The sequence below is a fragment of the Pinus tabuliformis genome, chromosome 4_2, assembly GCF_031772625.1.
Source record: "Pinus tabuliformis cultivar Carrire ecotype Pingquan chromosome 4_2, CPIR1, whole genome shotgun sequence".
Lineage (NCBI taxonomy): Eukaryota > Viridiplantae > Streptophyta > Pinopsida > Pinales > Pinaceae > Pinus > Pinus tabuliformis.
In genome coordinates this window covers 988074721-988094773 of record NC_142304.1, presented here as the reverse complement: position 1 = coordinate 988094773, position 20053 = coordinate 988074721, and the positions used below count along the sequence as shown (strand labels likewise).

At 40.1% G+C, this 20053-nt stretch overlaps 1 protein-coding gene across 1 annotated transcript in view; it reads left to right on the top strand.

The window, feature by feature from the left end:
* Window positions 1-19348, top strand: part of LOC149172988 (Di-glucose binding protein with Leucine-rich repeat domain-containing protein) — a 167897-nt gene extending 148549 nt beyond the window's left edge. The window contains exon 8 of the mRNA XM_089424477.1: window positions 18604-19348. Within this exon, the coding sequence (XP_089280603.1) occupies window positions 18604-18719 (116 nt within the window). The 3' untranslated portion in view covers window positions 18720-19348. The remainder of the gene's footprint in view (window positions 1-18603) is intronic.
* Window positions 19349-20053: the final 705 nt, after the last annotated feature.

Below are 20053 nucleotides of genomic sequence, written 5' to 3'. Positions count from 1 at the left end.
GCCTTAAGGGCATGTTACACTATGTATAAATATATATTAAAGTCAAAGGGAAACCTCCAAGCAAAGTCAAGTCTACTCCTATGCAATGGCACCTTCAAGAAGCTCCTTCAAGCATGCTACAACACCATGGAAAATATTGAAAGTCTTCTGAACAAATCAGCCACCAAACTGCCCTAAAAGATGGCCTACAAACAGCTCTGAAAGATGGCCTACAAGCAGCCAGTCAAGTCGGCCTTATGGACAGTCAAGTCGGCTTAAAGAGCAGGGACAAACCTCTATTTATAGAGGAAGTCCACTCCTCAAACAGCCCTCAAAGTCGACCTACAAGCGGCCAGTCAAGTCGGCCTTATGGACAGTCAAGTTGGTTAAAAGAAGAGGGAGAAACCTCTATTTATAGAGGCTGTCCACTCATCATACAATGCACCAATTGAGCTCTGAAATCCTCAAAATAAAGAAGTGAAGGAGGAATGAAGGAAGTCAAGGAAAAATGTCTAAAGGGTGCTGCGAAGAAAGAAGGGACAGCAAAGGTGCAGGGCTGTTTTCTAGGGCAGAAAACAGTCACACGTGCGAAGGAGGAGATGGTTTTTCTGCAGTTATAGCAGCCCTCTACCACAGTCCTATAAACTTCATCATTTGAGCCAAGTGCATACATCTAGAGTGCCTCTCACTCAAGCAAAGAAGTAAGGAAGAAGAATGAAGGTAATAGGGCTGTCCTAAAGCCCATCACAATCACACGTGCGATGGAATAGGAGGCTGCCTCTGCTGTCATAACAGCCCTCCCTTAACAATCATGAAAATATTCTTTGGTTGGAGAGTGAAGGGATCATTATAAGGGAAGACATCTTCTCTAGAGAAAGTACAACAAGGTTACTAACAAGTTGAAAGAAGAACTAAGTGTCGGAGGAAGGAGGACAAAGTGCCGGAAGAAGTGCTGGAGTATATGGTGTAGAAAGGAGTGAAGACTTGACTTGTGCTTGGAGGATCTCCTTGTCATGGGTCTAGGGTTTGGCATTGATCAATAGATGCTTCAGTGAGGGAAATTCACTAAAGGGTTTTCCTCTCAAGAGTAGAGAGGTTTTGGCCCTGGCAGAGAGTCAACATCTTGTGTTCTTGTTTTTGTGCTTTGGTAACAGTTTGATGAATTACACACATATTCACTAATAATAATAAGAAGAAGAATAAGCTAACAAGAAATGTAAAAAGACTCCACAAATTGTTATCAAGTAACGAAGAATCACACTACACTACTTTTCCCTAGATTCTTCAACATGGTCTCAGAGCGAAGGTGACATATCAAGGAAAGGGCAGCTCAAGAATACTCATCAAGGAGAAACATCTACAAAGTTGAAGCATCAAGCCTAGAAGTCTCAATCACTTGGAGAACAAGAAGGTTCTACAATCCATCATTCATCAAGGAGGTCTACAAAGCTAGAAGAAGAGCCTTACATAAAGGCACCTACAAAGAAGAGCAGATTGAAGCAAGACCTACATCAAGCTACAAGTCATCAAGCAAATCTCATCATCAAGCAAGTCCACTTGAAGAGGGAAACTTGAAGAACATCAAGATCTAAGGAAGACAAGCCAACAAGCCTTCAAGGAGGAAGCAAATCCATTACATCTCAAAATCTATCAAGTAAGTACATGTCCCCTTCTGAATATACATTAATGTCTTTTTGCAAGGAAAGCAATAAATTGGTAGGTACCGATAACTTTCTTGCATGGAAGAAGAGGATTGATCTATTACTCAAGGAGAATGAACTCCTAGAGCATGTCAAAGGGAATATCGCTATCCCCGCTAGGGAACAGACTCAAGCCTTAGCTAAGGACAATAAGGATGAGACAAGAGCTCAAAGGATTCTGATAGAATCAATCAAAGACTCTCTCATTTGTTACTTCTCCAAGTTTGAGACATCAAAAGAAATTTATGATAAGTTAGTAAAGTTATTCTCGATATCCACAACCGGAGAAGTAATATCTCTGAGGAATGAACTGTACAAGATGAAGATAACAAAGGAAGGAATAACTCCCTACTTCATGAAAATATCTGAAATAAGAGATCAACTTCAAGAGCTTGGGGAAGTTGTTGAAATTTCTAAGTTTGAGATGTTAGAAATCCCTACTGCATTATCCGGTTTGATTTCTCCTACTTGTTTAGTCCATTAACAAGCTACTTATAAATATAAATACTGAAATAAACACAAATGCAACCTTAAATCATATACAGTTCAACAACTAAAATAACTGAGACAAACACACAAGGGACACTGTTAGTTTTGGACAATTGTCCCTAGAAAAACCTAATGCGGGAAAACCGGTGCAGTAGATATGAGGGTTTTATTATTATGCAGTTTCTGAATACAACTAGGGTGCTAGAAATGGCTCACCCAACTGAGAATGCCCTCGACAGTAGTACCTCTACTTGGAGACAAATATTCGGGCTAATCAATTTTTGGATGAACGATCCCATAGTAACTATGACAGCTTCCACTGCTCTCCGTCACTCTACAGGGATTGCGTCACCCTTCTCGGCTTACTAGCACTCTGTTTGCCCCACGAAAATTCTTCCTACGCTGCCTCTTGGCCCTGCAACAGCTCTGCTAGCCTCTATGCAGCTACTAAAGCCTCTGCATTAGCTCTCAGACCCTTTGCGTCACCCACACTGGTCTCTTCAGCCCCTGCATGGCTCCCAACTGCCTCTGTGTAGCACCCAACTGCCTTTGCGTTAGCCTCTCCAGGCTCTGTGTTGTCTCTTTGGCACTATCTTTGCCTCTTTGCTATGTATTTTCGGCCTTGTGCCAAACTACCCCTCGTTGCAATAGATCACTGGTTCGATTCTCTCGGCAAAACCCCGCTCCAGAAAATCGAACTGATTGATCAATTTAGTGTGTCTCCAACTGACCCTCAAGCCTCCTCTTATACTTTTCTTGTTGAGTCTTTAACGACTGAGATTAAGTCCCTAATCAACGGCTAAGAACATTCTCACCTAGTTTTATATTAATACCCATTAATATTTTAATTTTCCTAAGTTTAGACTTAGGAACCCCATAAAAAATATTAATTATTTTAATATCTCTCCAACCGGTGGAATTTCCCCAAACCATTTCTTGGTCTTGGAGATGTTATGTGCCTTAGCCTCTCCACCAATTTTCATGGCTAGAGCACATTCGATGCTACCACAAATCAACACTTCCTCTTAGCGATGAATGTGCTCTAGTAATGCTCCATCATTGAAACATCACACTAATCCTTTGCACTGGTACCTGTGCTAATGCTTGGCTTGTTGCCTCACATCATCTACGCTGTTGCTTCCTGTACCGCTGCCCATGACACTACCACTGCCACTGCTACATCTGTACTGTAGCTCCCTCTCAATGTGTTGCCCATGCTGCCCCTAACACTGCCATTGCTAACTGCTGCACTGCAACTCAGTTATCGAGAAGTAGGTAACTGAATTCTCCCAAATACTGACATCCCAGTCAGTCTGGAAGCCTCGTGAAACTGAAGCTGCCTCTACTGCTATTTTGTGCTTCCTCTGCTGCCACTGCGCTGCTGCAAGCACCTTTATGCCTCTCGCACTGCTACAACCTCCACTGCGCTGCCTCAGATTTCTGCACCTAAGCACTGCCTTGCTGCTCCACTACACTTCGCTCCACTCGAAATTTGTCATTCTGCTACTGTGATTAAGGGCTCCCGTAGCCGGATATGATCCAAGAGTTTGGGCACCTCAAGGATCTTGCCCCTAGTTTCTAGTCCTGACTACAACTCGATGTCTCCCCACCTCTTCTCTAGAGGTGCATGCGCACTCATGGCAAAGTCGTCATCAGTCTCGACCTCTTTCTCCACCTTAGCTGGAGCTGCCTTGGAGTTGGAAGCCTCTCCCTTGTTTTTCTTCCGTGGACATTGGGATGCATAATATCCCAACTCCCCACAATGGAAGCACTTCACCTTGGAGACGTCCTCCTTCCTCTTCCCTTGCTGTCCCGCAGATGCTAGAGCCACATCCTCCTCCTCCTCCTCTTTCTTGATGCGACTTCCCTTGCAACTACTCCCTCCCTTGGTCAACCTCTTGATCTCTTCTTGGCGAAGAGCTGCCTATATCTCCGCCCATCCTGGAAGATTAGCTCTGCCCAAAATGCCCTGGACAAATGTCTCCCACTTTTCGGAGACTCCATTCAGGGCGGTCCTCACCATGAACTCCGGATCTGGTGTAGACCCTATGGAAGTAAGTTGGTCACAAATCTCCTGCAATCTGAGGAGGAACGGATTTATCTGCTCTCCCTTCTGCATTTGATACGACCGCAACTGATTCTCCAATAACATCTTCCGCTACACGTAAGTGCCCTGATACAAGGTTGTCAAAGTATCCCACATTTCCTTTGTTGTGTTCTTTTCAGCAATATGTGGTACAACATGATCTTTGACCCCGTCAAGGATCATGCACTTCGCCCTCGCCATTGCATCCTCATACTTCTCATTTTCAGCTGGGTCGACCGGGATAGCCACGGTTCTCAAGTCAAAGTCCTTGATGTGATGTCGATCTAGGACTGTGAGGATCCTGGACTTTTAGATGAAAATGTTGTAAGCCCCGTCCAACCTGTCCTGATCCCTCAGTCCGTTCACTGCCATTTCAGCTCCTCTTCTGGACTCTCTCTATGTTTCGACTTCCCTCCTGGAAATCTCCCTCTAAGTCCTAATTTCCCTATTGAAAATCCTCCCACCAAATGTCGAATCACTCCTCTCCAATCCTCCTTGCAACTGCAACTTGGATCTGGATTTCTTGGCTAGAAATCCGTCAAGGTAGGGACTCCCTCTACCTTGGTTCTATCGCCTTGGGTATTGTTCTACACCGACAGAAAGAACACCCCACCAGCTTCTCAATCACAATCTGCCCACAGCTCCTCAAGCCCCGACAACTGAAGAAACTGAGCCTTTCAGGCTTTTCACAATCCCAACAATGACAAAATCTGCTCCTCTTGGCCACAACGCCAATCCTTCCTTGCTGAGAAAGATGATTGGGCACTGTGTAGGTCTGATCTGCTCCTCTCTGCCTCTGTGCTGACCCTCCTTTTGGCTCAAAATGATGATGCAGACCCTCTACTTCACTTCTCTGCTGCTTTTGCTCTGGAACAACACTGTCTCTCGGGAGAACTACTGCGACAAATTCTTCAGATTACTGCTGGTGCCTTCAATTCTCCTACTTGTTTATTCCATTAACAAGTTATTTATAAATATAAATACTGAAATAAATAGAAATGTAGCCTTAACTCATATACAAATCAACAACTGAAATAACTGAGACAAACACACAAGTGACACTGTTATTTTTGGATAATTGTCCCCAAAAAAAAACCCAACGTGGGAAAATCAGTGCAGTAGATATGATGGTTTTATTATTATGCAGTTTTTGAATACAACTAGGGTGCCAGAAGTGGCTCACCCAACAGAGAATGCTCTCGGCAGTAGCACCTCTCCTCAGAGACAGATATTCTGGCTGATCAATCACCGGATGAACGATTCCACATCAACTATGGAAACTTCCACTGCTCTGCGTCACTCTGCAGGGAATGCGTCACCCTTCCCGGCTTACCAGCACTCAGTCTGCCCCACGAAAATTCTTCCTGCGCTGCCTCTTGGCACCGCGTCATCTCTGCTAGCCTCTACACAGCTACTGAAGCCTCTGGGTCAACTCTTAGATCCTCTGCGTCACCCACGTTGGCCTCTTTAGCCTCTGCGTGGTTCCCAGCTGCCTTTGCGTAGCACCCAACTGCCTCTGCGTAGCATCCTGCTGCCTCTGCGTTAGCCTCTCTAGGCTCTGCGTTGTCTCTCTGGCACTATCTCTACCTCTCTGCTATGTATTCTCGGCCTCGTGCCAAACTGTCCCTCACTGCAATAGATCACTGGTCTGATTCTCTCAGCAAAACCCTGTTTCAGAAAATCGAACTAACTGATCAATTTGGTGTGTCTCCAACTGACCCTCAAGCCTCCTCTTATACTTTTCCTGTTGTGTCTTCAACGATTAGGATTAGATTTGGCTTGATCCATGTCATTTAGAACATTCTCACCTAGTTTTATATTAATACCCATTAATATTTTAATTTTCCTAAGTTTAGACTTAGGAACCCCATTAAAAATATTAATTATTTTAATATTTCTCCAACTGGGTGGAATTTCCCCAAACCATTTCTGGGTCTTGGAGATGCTATGTGCCTTAGCTTCTCTACCAATTTTCATGGCTAGAGCACATCCGATGCTACCACAAATCAACAAAAGTCATGTTTGACAGAGAGATGACAACTGTAGTACTCAATGCTCTACTCGAGGAGTGGGGAAACTTCACATCAAGCATATATGCCAAGAAGGAAGCAACCACTCTCAGTGAAATGTGGTCTCTATGCAGAACAAAGGAAACCAGACTTAAGGTAAAGGAAGATGTGGGATCAAAGGAGCAAGCATTTGCTACCATGGCCAAAAGAAAGGGTAAATTTGGCAAGTTTGGTCCACGAAGAACAAACAACAAAGACATGTCCAAAATCCAATGTTTTGGATGCCAAGAATATGTACATTACAAAGGAATTGTCCTAAGCTTAAAAAGGACAACAACAAAAGGAAGAGGGAAGAAGCTCACATAACTTAAGAGATGAAAGAAGAAGGAAAGAAGCGAAAGAAGGAAGATCCTCCAGATCTCTACTATGACTAGGTCAAACTCTTTATTTCTAGACTTCTTTCAAAGTTTTGAGTAGAATAGGAGCATGCAGGAAATAATTAAAATTGCATGGCTAGAAACATCTTCTAGAATCTAGCAACATGATGTACATAGAGTTCTAGATACTCATGTAGATGTAGCATTTATGATAAGAACAAAAATGCATAAGTAGAAATATCTTCTAGAATATAGGAGCATGGCATATATAGCTCAAGATATTCGTGTAGAAGAAGCATACCTAGTATAGGACCTTATACGTGATGAAAGAAAAATTGATCATGATAAGAATCTTAGAAGACCTACATCATCAAAAGAAAGGAAACATTTGCAAGGCAAGGATCTTTAAGATCCCATGTTGGAATCTTCAAAAGAAGGTTCATGAACCAAAGCAAATGTCTCATTGGGAATCCCATTCATGGGTTTCAAGAAAAGAATGATATGCAGGCAAGCTAAGATGAAGCAAGAAGGGCCACACCAAAGGATGATCAAAGGAGAATCAAGATGAGGTATGTATGCATCAAAGTTTAAGTCATGTTATCATTTGTATATTATTGAGTCATGGGTATAGTTCTATAACATGATCAAGCATGAAAGAATCTCTTTCACCAAGAACATGCTCGAAGGCATGTACCACAATGCAATGAAGGTCAACAAAAGAATATGCTCACATAAGGAGCATAAGATTGTTGACTAAGAAGCAAGAAGAAATGCTGACAAGTCCAGAAAGCAAGCAATGAAGGAATGTTCTCACAAGAAGCATTAGATGATTGACATATCTATCTGAGAAGAAGCAAATGAAGAAAGAGTTCAAGCATGTGAAGAACACCATGATCACCAACAATCACTATCTGACAAAATGCCTTGAAAGATATTTCCCAAAAGAAGGCAAGGCAACTCTGATAAAGGAAGAAAGGACCCTTGACACCTATGAAGGCCTTGGATGTATAAAGGTGCAGATAATTGATTCTACTCTACAGGGATGTCGTGATGAAGAAGCCATCCAACAAAAGAAAAGGCAATTTTGAAGCAATATCAGGATGAAGTCATGATGGGCTACTAGGTCAAAACATGTAATCAAGCAAATACAATGAAGCATCCATGAGAAGAGTATTCTGAAGCATGGACAAGATGAAAAAGGAGTAGCCAAGATGATAAGAAAAATGTGATAGTCACTTTCCACGAAGCAATGACATGACAAACCAAGAAGGAAAGTGATCGATGGATGGTGCCCTACCTGGAAGAAGTTCGAACAAAGACTTCATGACATCAAGAAAGAAAGGAGATCAAGCAGTTGAAAGACCCACAAAGAAGAAGTTGCTGATGAAGGAAAGAGTCCCCAGTTAAGAGGGAGATTTGATAGGTCCCTGATCAAGAGGGAGTTTTGAATCACCCTTGATTACAAAGGAGTGACAATTGTGTTTTCCATTTCATGGGTCATGCACTATATCAGAACTGACAGCCGTAAATCTAGATAAGGCCATGAATCGAAATGTAGACACAAGATAGACACAACATTCTTGTCTTCATTTGGGAAGAAAGAATGGGAGGATTAGGTAATCATTTGGCATCCAGTACTCTTTGAGGATGTGTAGGGCATCCAAGACAAGAGTAGGCAAGAGGACCGAGATTCTTTGAGGGCTGGGAACCCAAGATAAGAATAGTCCTAGAAGGTCATACTTGGAGAACACTTGGGTGGGTATGTACCTTGAGAGACAATGATGAAGGTGTCTATAAATCATTGGTCTCGCCAACATTGTAGCTCATGGTCTCGTTAAGAGATGGAGCTGTTAGTGATGGCCTTGCACTATGACAATGCTGATGGATATGATGCTATAACAGATGGATTGCTGATCTGGTTTCTTTTATGTGAATTCTTCAAGATTGATAATAGCCAAAGGCCTTGTAATGTTGTATGAATACCTCCCTATTTAAGAGGGAGTGTTGAAGGAAGTGTAACTAGGGTCGGTCTTCATAAATGTACTTTTGATATTTGTACTTATTCAAGAAGAGAAATATTATTTTATAATATATGTCAATGAGTTTCTTGCTCATTGAAGTAGGCCTAGCACATGTCAAAGTGCTATAGGTGAGTCAAATAGTCAAGGCATGTTACACTATGTATAAAATATATATGAAAGTCAAAGGGAAACCTCCAAGCAAAGTCAAGTCTACTCCTATGCAATGGCACCTTCAAGAATGCTACAACACCATGGAAAATACTTGAACTCTGCTCAAAATATTAGCCACCAAACTGCCCTCAAAGTTGGCTTACAAACAGCCCTTAGGCTTACAAACAGCCCTCAAAGTAAACCTACAAGCGGCTAGTCAAGTCAGCCTTATGGACAGTAAAGTCGGCTAAAAGAAGAGGGACAAAACTCTATTTATAGAGGCTGTCCACTCATACAACGCACCAATTGAGCTCTGAAATCTGCAAAAGAAAGAAGTGAAGGAGGAACGAAGGAAGTCGAGGAAAAAGGTCTAAAGGGTGTAGCGAAGAAAGGAGGGACAGCGAAGGTGCAGGGCTGTTTTCTAGGGCAGAAAACAGCCACACATGCGAAGGAGCAGAGGGTCTTTTTGTAGTTATAACAGCCCTCTACCACAGTCCTATAAACTTCATCATTTGGGCCAAGTGCATACATCTAGAGTGCCTCTCACTCAAGCGAAGAAGTAAGGAAGAAGAACGAAGGTAATAGGGCTGTCCTAAAGCCCATTACAATGACACGTGCGAGGAAATAGGAGGTTGCCTCTGTTGTCATTAAAACCCTCCCTTAACAGTCATGAAAAGATTCTTTGGTTGGAGAGTGAAGGGATCATTATAAGGGAAAGACATCTTCTCTAGAGCAAGTACAACAAGGTTACTAACAAGTTGAAAGAAGAACGAAGTGCCGGAGAAAGGAGGACGAAGTGCTGGGAAACAAAGTGCCGAAAGAAGTGTTGGAGTATATGGTGCAGAAAGGGGTGAAGACTTGGTTTGTGCTTGGAGGATCTCCTTGTTAGGGGTCTAGGGTTTGGCATTGATCAATAGAAGCTTCAATAAGATAAATTCACTAAAGGGTTTTCCTCTCAAGAGTAGAGAGGTTTTGGCCCTAGCAAAGAGCCAACATCTTGTGTTCTTGTTTTTGTGTTTGGTAGCAGTTTGATGAAGTACACACATATGCACTAATAAGAAGAAGAAGAAGAATAAGCTAACATGAAAAGTAAAAAGACTCCACAAATTGTTATTCAATAATTAAGAATCACACTACTGTACTTTGCCCTATATTCTTCAACACGACACGGGCACGTTGACTCCCCAGAATAGGACATGTTATATATATATATATTAAAAATTAGATATTTCTAACATAAATTCTCATTCATGATATAAATTCAGACATGGATCTGGATTCTACATTGTAAATTTAAAATTTGTAAATTTTGCAAAGTAACGTTATGCATAAAAATACGATTGTGATAGATTCATCAATGATCCAATAGGAGAAAGACAATAAACTGTAGTTTTCTCATTAAGTCATCAAAATCAAGATGTGTTACATAGGTAGTAGCAATGCCAATGGCAAATAGAAATAGCAAATACAAAACAACTACAAGGCAATAGGTAGCTCATGAGTCATTAATCATCATCATCAAAATCAACATCATTGTTGGCCAAAATCATCATCATTAAGATAAGATACAAGTTGGCCAATGCCTACTCAACACTACTGCCCAAACCCATATCACTAGGAAATACATCCCACATCTTTTTCTTTCCCTTCAACCACTCATCCCTCTGCCTGTAACGAATGCTGGTGTACACATACACCATTGTCTCTGCCCTGGACTGCTCAAGCCTGTTCTTCTTGACACTATACAAATTCCTTATGTGCTCCAATTCCTTTAGCAACAAGAGTATGAAGTCACCAATGGGGACATTCTTCCCCTTCCTTTGCCCCTTCCTTGCTGCCCTTGATTGAGCCATGAATGTTGTAAAAAAATAAAGAAAAAATGCATGAACTTTTAAAAAGAATGCATATGAAAACCGCTGTAATAAAAATGCAAAATAAAATAGAAGCAAAATGCACTTACCTATTGCTTGAATCACCTCCAAAATTCCCCCAAACCCTTTGCTACAAGCTCCCACACACTCACAACATAAGACACACTCAAGAATGAGTGCCAAATGAACCCAAATCGATTTTTATTAATTGCACGTCACACTTTTTTAAGGGACACGTGTCCTGAAATCGGGACACGTGTCCTGAAATCGGGACACGCTGGACACCCTGTCAGGATTCGCGTGTCCCTTGAATCCCACTCTTTAGGACACGTCGGACACGCTCATGGGACACATGTTCTAGCGAATCGTGTTCGATTCATGGGATTTAGGACATGCCAGGGGGTTTGGACGAATCTGGTTTCTTAGATTAGCAGTTATTACCCTCTTAATATAGGGTTGTTCATTGCCCACCAGGAGTAGGGACATGCATGGGTTCCTTAATGATGTGGGGGCACTCATGGGGCCCTGTGAACCAGGGTGATGGCCATAATGAAGGGGTAGAGCTCATGTTTGGATTGTGCCCATGTGCTAATATAGTGTCTCGACCATCTTTTGCATTTTATAATATTCTTTTTCTTTCATTTGTTGCCATGATATGCTTTTATCTTTTTTGTTTTAGCTGCATCAATCTGCAGGGAAACATTTCTAGGCCCGACTCAAACATGTGGACAAGGGGAGGGTGTGTACCAGAGTCTTGTGGACCTAGTGGTCATGTGGACCCAAAGAGAGAAGATGCATTTCTAGGCCCGACCCAAACATGTGGACAAGGGGAGGGGGTGTACCAGAGTCTTGTGGACCTAGTGGTCATGTGGACCCAGAGAGAGAAGATGATGAAATAGGGCTTGTAATGTGCAGATAGAAGTGAAAAATGTGAGATGGGAAAACAGGACTGTGCTACCAAAATTAGGGTTTCCCAAGTAGTTCCCTTCCTAAAGCTATGAGCTAATAGGGGAAATCCCATGGGACTAGTATTGAGGATTAACCCCCATTTAAAGTGAGGGAACAAAACTACAGTCAAAACCCTTCCTCCTTCCAAGTCCCCCAATAATCCATGCCCAAATTACCGAAGGAAATCCAAGCATAAGCACTCAATTATACAATGAAAAACGTACCTTTAGGATTGAATGGTCCACTTTCAAACATATGCTCTCGACATATGGGCAAGGGACGTATGACTAGCTCAGGGAATGGAAATCAAATGGCATATCGACTACATTGGTCGCTGTGAAGGGTTGCTGGCTGAAGACAAATCTAGGAGAAAATTTCTCTTATGGGGTCACCCACTGGTTGTGGGTAACACCACTGAAGGGTAGTTGTGATTTGGCATGGGCACATTGTGTCTGAGTCTATCCCGGTGATGACCACCAAGTCAAGTGCAATTATTGCAATGCCACAATGCATGCGGGCATAAACATTCTAAAATACCACTTGGCTAAAATTCTTAGCAAAGGTGTGGTGTTTTGTGATAATTGACCTCTAGAAGTCACTGTTGAAATGGAAGCTTCTTTGGATGCCATTAGGAACAAAATTGTAAGAGGGAAAGAATGAAGGTTGATGTTTCTGGGATAGGTAGATCTCATATGGCACCACTGGATCAAAGTGTAGGTAGCTCCTCTTCAACTATTGTGGCAAACAAGAGTATAACCTTTCCTTTCTTCCTTCCTCATACAAGTCCAGGATCTCAACCAACCTTGTAGAGTTTTAATGAAAAGAAGAGGAAGGAGGTAGATATGGAAGTGAGGAGGTTTTGTTACCATAATAATCTTTCATTGAACTATGCAAAGTCTTATTTTTATCAACCCATGGTGGATTCCATTGCAACTGCTGACCCTGGATACTAAGCCCCATCTTATAATGTACTTAGGGGGAAAGACTTAGATGAGGAGCTCGAGTGTGTCAAAGCACAATTGGAGAGTATTAAAAGATCCTGGAAGTTTACAGGTTATAGAATTATGTCTGATGGGTGGACAGATAAGGGGTAGAACAATAATAAATTTTGTTGTAGCTTGCCCTAAAGGAACCGTGTTCCTAAGATCGATTGATGCATCTACACATGTAATAGATGCACATTTGATTTTTACATTGTTGGATGAGGTTTTTGAGGAATTTGGGGTTGCAAATGTTATCCAAGTAATCATAGACAATGCAACAAATTGTAGTAGCTGGAAGGTTGCTTTGTGTCAAATATCCCATCATATTTTGGACTCTGTGCGTGACCCATTTCATAGAATTTATACGGGAGGACATTAGGAAGTTAGAGTGGGTGCAAGATTGTTAAATTGGCAACTAGGGCCAAAATCCATGTGGGTCAGCGTATTTATGGCAGCTGATATTTTTATTGGATCCCTCTCGTCGAGAGGTGTAGGATTGATCCAAAGATCATCCGATTCCGATATGTACTTATGGAGATATGAATTTATTTAGATTATGGTTTTATTATCTAGCCGACCAGCGCTTACGTAGGCTCAAGAAGCCCAAACGTCATGGCTATTCATCATATATGTTTTAGTATAAATATAGAAGACTTGAAGTCATTTCAACACATTCTTGATGTGATCTCCTCTCCACGTCTTGGGTTTTTGGAGGAGAGTCACAAAAGGAATACATTGACCTAGTTTGATGATGCCCTAAATCTAATGCAGTCATAACCTTATTCACTGTTCATGGTGACGCTGCAGATGGAAGGAGCCCTACCACAGCTATACGCAAGGCACAAAGACTCTTTATACGCTATCACATATGTTGTTCATGGAAGACAATTATATGTTGTTCATACGCTGTTCATGATGACCTCTTATACGCAGTTCTTGGAAACAACGCTATGCAACCCTAATACGAATACGCTGTCCATACAAGTCACAAAAGGGTAGCCGCAGTTACATGAAGGGTAGTCGCTGTAATATGGTAAAGCCACAGTGTCTACACGTTGAGCAGACAATCAATATGCTGTTCAATGAAGACCCTATCCACACGTTAAGCAGAAAATCTATACGTTGTAATGAAGGCACTATATTCACACAGTCATGGAAAATCCAATGCTGTTCATGTCATATATCAAATGCTGTTAATGTTATATAAGTTGTTCACGTTCAGTTATACACAGTCATATATAGAACCACGGTATATGATAACACACATATATACGCAATATGGAACCACGCTATACGCAGTCCATACAACACATTATGTACATACGCTGGATATATATGCTAAATATATACGTTAGGCATTCATATAATATTCCACGCAGTCATACACAGTCATGAGGATATCTACGCCGCTGATGAGGATGATCCACGCAAGTATATCCACGCAAGCTTAGAAGGCACGCAGACCCTAATCTCGCAGTTAGTGAAGACTCCATCAACAAAACTCCTACAATGCTATAAATGGAGCACAACTATGATATTTGTTCATGCTGTCAAAAGGAGATACAAAACTTCTCATTTGGGCACATGTATACGTTATAATGAGAGGAACAGAACTCGGGTTTCATCTCTGTAACCTCCTTGGTGATAATCACCTCCATGAATGGGATCAATGAAACCCTACAACAATACTAACCCCACAACATACTGAAGGAGTATATTACAATGAAAAGACCAGATCTGTCATTCTCAAAATTCTCGTTGATTTGAAGTAGCAACATGATGCTGTATAATAAGAGCAGCATAACAGTCATTGAGTACACATCAGATAGGTGCAGATCCATGATGTTGAGAACAGCTCAGTGATACTTGGATGCAGCACTGTGTAATGAATGGGCAACATCGTGAAGCAACACAACACATGGGCAGCATGATGTATGAGGTCATGGACAACATGATGTGTGGGTAGCACAATTATCATGAGCAACACGATGATACAACATGATGGTGCTACATGGTCAGGTGCAGCAAATGGACGAGATGCAGAACGATGGTAGGTGAAAAAGTCACCTTGAGAATCAGTTGAAGCAAAATGTCTTCAACTGATCTCATCATTATATGAAATGATCTATGCTAGATCTAGATAAGTCAAAGTGTTGAATTCTGTTGTAAATGTACTCTCTCTCTTTCTCTACTGAACTTTGAAGATAAAAGAAGATTTGATCAAAGGGTTTCCCCACACATTGTGGGGTTTGTCCCTGCCTCACGCCACATCTTGTGTCCTCTTGTCTTGGCTTGTCTTATGCGATTTATATTTATGTTCTATCTGCAGTTTATCTTAATGCTGATGTGATTGCTAACTATGAAAATTTAAATAAATTTCTTTAGCATAGAACATACCTAAACTTAACAAAGATGTTGTGCAAGAGTGCAAACAAATTACCAAGTATATTTATAACCATGCTTGTGTGTTGAACCTTATGAGGGAATTCACAGAGGATGAACTTAGTCGCCCAACTATCACGCGGTTATTACAAACTTTCTTTCCCTCCAAAGCCTTTTGTATGAGTACCAAGCTTTGAGAAGAATGTTGTGTAGCCAACAATGGCTATTTTGGAAAGATAGCACAAAACTAGAAGTGTTGGCTATGAAATCATCTCTCATAGGTGATAGTTTGTGCGAGAAAGTCACTGAGATTGTTAGCTTCACTGAGCCCGTTGTGAAATTCTTGAGATTGATGGATGGAGAGAAACTTGCAATGGGATATATTTATGAGGGCATGGACAGGGCCAAAGAGGCCATCAAGACATTCTACAAGGGAGATGAATCTAAATATCTCCCTTTATGGGAAATTATTGATTCCAGGTAGGACAAGAAGCTACATTCACCATTGCATGCAGTGAGAGGATATCCCAATCTGAGCTTATTCTATAATGAGGGGTCTAACATTCAAAAAGATCCGAAGTGATGAGAGGTGTCATGATATGCATTGAGAAGATGTTCTCAGATCATGATATTCATGACAAAATCAACATGCAAAGAGATATGTATAAGGAAGCATTTGGAATGTTTGGATTCATCTCAAGCCAATGCCTCAAGCATAAGAAAATGCCTTGTAAGTGCAAATTGTTAGAACTTAGCTTGTAATTTTGCTAGTTGTCTTTTATATGTTTGGCGTTGCAAATTGATAATCTTCTTGTTATTTGTTTTATAGAGCATTGTTGGATAGATTGTGGCTCCAAGGCACCACAATTACAATAATTCATCATCAAAGTTCTGAGTCAACCCTACAGTGCTTTTGGTTGTGAGCGCAATTGGTTGATATTTGAGCACATCCACAACAAAAAGAGAATTAGGTTGGAGCATGAGGTTGGAGAAGTTGGTTTTCATCTTACTACAACCTTCAAATGCTTATAAAATAACTGCGACCAAAGGATCTAGATCCAATTTTATTGGATAGTATTGATTTAGAGTGAGTAGGTTGTGGAGGAGTCTCCTGATTTGAGTTGGCTTGATGAAGAGACTAAGGATCTCTTTGGTTTGCTATCTCAAACAGAAACTCCAAATACTCTTGCCTCATAAATGCTTTAACTTTCGATCTTGACACTAGTTCCTCGAGGGCTTATTCTAGGCGTACTCGTGCATGAGACTCAATATTGTTATGAAACTATGACTTATTATTTATGACATGTATTTGAATTTTGAACTTGCTGTCATTTTTTATTTTGATTATGGAATCATGATTCCTTTTTTTATTCACTATCCAATTTCTTTGCTTACAGAAATCAAATATCTTATGTTGTACTATCATAGCTATGAGATGATGTTATAAATTATTGCATATATTGTGGTTTTATAACTTATAATGATTTGAAGTTGGAGAAGTTGGTTTTCATCTTACTACAACCTTCAAATGCTTATAAAATAACTGCGACCAAAGGATCTAGATCCAATTTTATTGGATAGTATTGATTTAGAGTGAGTAGGTTGTGGAGGAGTCTCCTGATTTGAGTTGGCTTGATGAAGAGACTAAGGATCTCTTTGGTTTGCTATCTCAAACAAAAACTCCAAATACTCTTGCCTCATAAATGCTTTAACTTTCGATCTTGACACTAGTTCCTCGAGGGCTTATTCTAGGCGTACTCGTGCATGAGACTCAATATTGTTATGAAACTATGACTTATTATTTATGACATGTATTTGAATTTTGAACTTGCTGTCATTTTTCATTTTGATTATGGAATCATGATTCCTTTTTTTATTCACTATCCAATTTCTTTGCTTACAGAAATCAAATATCTTATGTTGTACTATCATAGCTATGAGATGATGTTATAAATTATTGCATATATTGTGGTTTTATAACTTATAATGATTTGAGATGTCATTAATTTTTTTTTGTGCTTAAAATTTACCATGTTTTGAGTTTTTTTTTTTTTTTTTTCTCTGTATTTTGCCGAGTCTTATATGAGTCATTTCCGACTCTTATACGAGTCACCGAGTCAATAACCAAACAAGTCTTATACGAGTTCGAGTTGTGCAAAAACATGTCATGATAAAATTTAAAATGCATTATGCAACCCTAAACTTGGAAAGAGGATCTATTTGTGAGAGTGGGTGTTTGATATTTCAAGGAGAAATCCGATCTTCTATTCTGATAATTACTTTCCAATGATTTCTTTAACCAATTTCACTTATGTCACATACATCATTAAGAAATTATACATAAAAAATCTCAACATTAATGCAATAATGATAGTAGAATCATAAAGAGACAGCCATGCACACAAAGAGACAAATTTTCACCTAGGAAACCCACACTCCGGAGAAAATCGAGCAATCTTTTCTAGAGAAATTCTTCAGTTGAGCAAATTTCAATCTGATATTCATAAATAAAATTAGGTCAAACAGACCACAGAAGTCAATAAGTCAAACCTGGTCTATAGACCAAATTTTTGGCCTTCCTGCTGCTGCCTCAGAAATTTGGTCAACCCTGGTCAACAGGGCTGGATTTTTCCCTTCTACAGCTCAGAAATCTGGTCAACCTGCAGTCAACTGCCCAGAAGAACTTTGACCAACCTGCAGTCAAACTGCCCAGAAGAAGGTTTGGTCAATGCTGGTCAGATGCAAGGTAAACTTGGCTGCCACAGAAAAATATCTTACTCAGAAATCTCGTCCTCTTTACTCAGTTCATTGGTACATGTAAACAGAAGAATAGATGATCTTGTGATGATTCGAATTGGTCTCCAAGAGGTGAGGTCGAATGGCAATATATAGTGGTTAGGTTGCCCCCAAGTGGTGCGTCTTTAAGTGAGCTGACTTGACTTTTGGGGGAGGGGAGGGGCGGTAGGGGTGACGACTTGAACAATTTGAAATTTCAATTTTATTTAATTTCCCTCCATTTATTGGGGGAGGGGAGGTGGGAACGGGCACTTGAACAATTTGAAATTTCAATTTTTTTTTAATTTCCCCCCATTTATTTCAGCCGACTTGTAGCTGGGAATATTGGCTGCAGCTGCCTAAAAAATCAACAGTGGGACCTTGAGAAAATGAGGAGGGAAAAACATTGCAGAGAATGACATGAAAAACTTATGATGGCTGCAATTTGGATAGACAGATTGCCATACACAGAAGGCAATAAAAGCATGTCTTCTCCTGTACTACATAGAACTGAATATGAATGCTGTCCTTATTACAATTATATCCATGCTCAATAGGATGTCAAAAGTTGTTTGGATGTTTACTGTATAAAACGTACATTATTCTTGTGTCAACTGTGGAGCTTAATATTGTATACATCCATATGATGCATCATTATTGAGACTTTGTTACTTCAATTCTTATAATCTTCAAAGAGTCAATGACAAAATTTACCGTCTTCTAATAGAAAAGGTTATTACTTTCTTGTTGGCAATTAAAATTATTTGTTGAAAAATTGTCTGCTTGATTTGCAAGTTGTATGCCCTCTCACTAGTTTGCTTTGGTTGTTGCAGCAAGGACCAATCGATACCAGAAACAAAAAAACAGGATGGTTTTTGACTCCGATGATCAGAACATGAACTCTTTTCCAAGCCCACACGGGTTTGCATCAAATTTGAATCCACTGTAGGATTCCCATCTGTTTCTTTGGCAAGCGTTTGAAACAAACTTCTGAGCTGCTCCAACTGGGATAGATCTCATTATTTAGAGCACTTGCTTAATATGATAGGAAAACATTTTTACAGCAAGCCAATATTATTGTAATTCATTTTACCTCAACAAATAATGTAGGTGATAATTTGTATGATGAAGCCAAGGTTGAAGGGATGTTTCATAGGAAGGAATAAAAGGGGCAATATTTTTTCACTGGGGCCTTCAAGTTTGTAGAAAAATCCCATAATAGAGGGATTCAAAATTTGCTTCCCAAATGATGAATTGATTGACTTCCAGCGTAGAAGATTGAATATTGCAATGTGTATAATATAAAAGGCTTGAGGTTATTGATGATTAAGAAGATGAATTCCCTTCTATTTGGAGAGATGGAGCTTCAAAAATTTCCAACCTGCCAAGTTGATGATGCCAAACTCTCTCTTTTAGCATAGCTATTAGCATTATTTGAACCAGTTGTAAAACGACCAAAACTATAGCTGCAAGTTAACCATCAATGTATTTTAATCTTACTATACTGATGTTTGATTATAAAGCATGATACAATGCATTTATCAGAATAAAATTTGCAGCTGGAGAGATTACAATACAGACAGATCAAGTCAATAAACTAATCTGCACTTACAAATTCTAAAGTGTATGTGATCATTGCCTATGCTGGCTATCAGTTACACTATTCATTCAAAATGCATTTTCACAGTAAACAATATAGTAAATCATATGTTATAACACAAAAGATGCCCAAAAAACAAAGCAACTTACGTAACATATGCAACTATAATGGCGCCCAATTAAAACTTATCACCATTGGAAACCAATTCCAAATTGCATGATTTTATAGTTATGATGCTTGGAACTTAAGACCATAAGCAAACAACTTGTTACTCCAAGGTAAAGGCTCAAAGGTGTTGTACACCTTTTCTGCTCTTGGCACTCGGATCACAACAAATGAATATTTGGTTGGTGGTCCTAGTCTAATTCTAGAAAGGTAGCTTTGCAAAAGATGCTGAACATGGTTTTGAGGTTTTTTTATTTATTTTTTCGCAGAAATTGGATGGGACATGTGAAATTTGTGGAAGTGCAGAGGGAGATTAACTGTCTATACCACCAAGCTCTTAAACAAGGATTGCAATGTTAATAATGATTGATTCTTTCAGGAATACTCTAAGAGTCCTTGCCTTTCAACGTTGGTCGGTTTATATGTGAGGAGGTTTTGTATACAAAATAAATTCTCTCAAAGTTGGTCAATCTATATGTGAAGGTTTCGTATGCAAAATAGATTATGGAAGATAATGG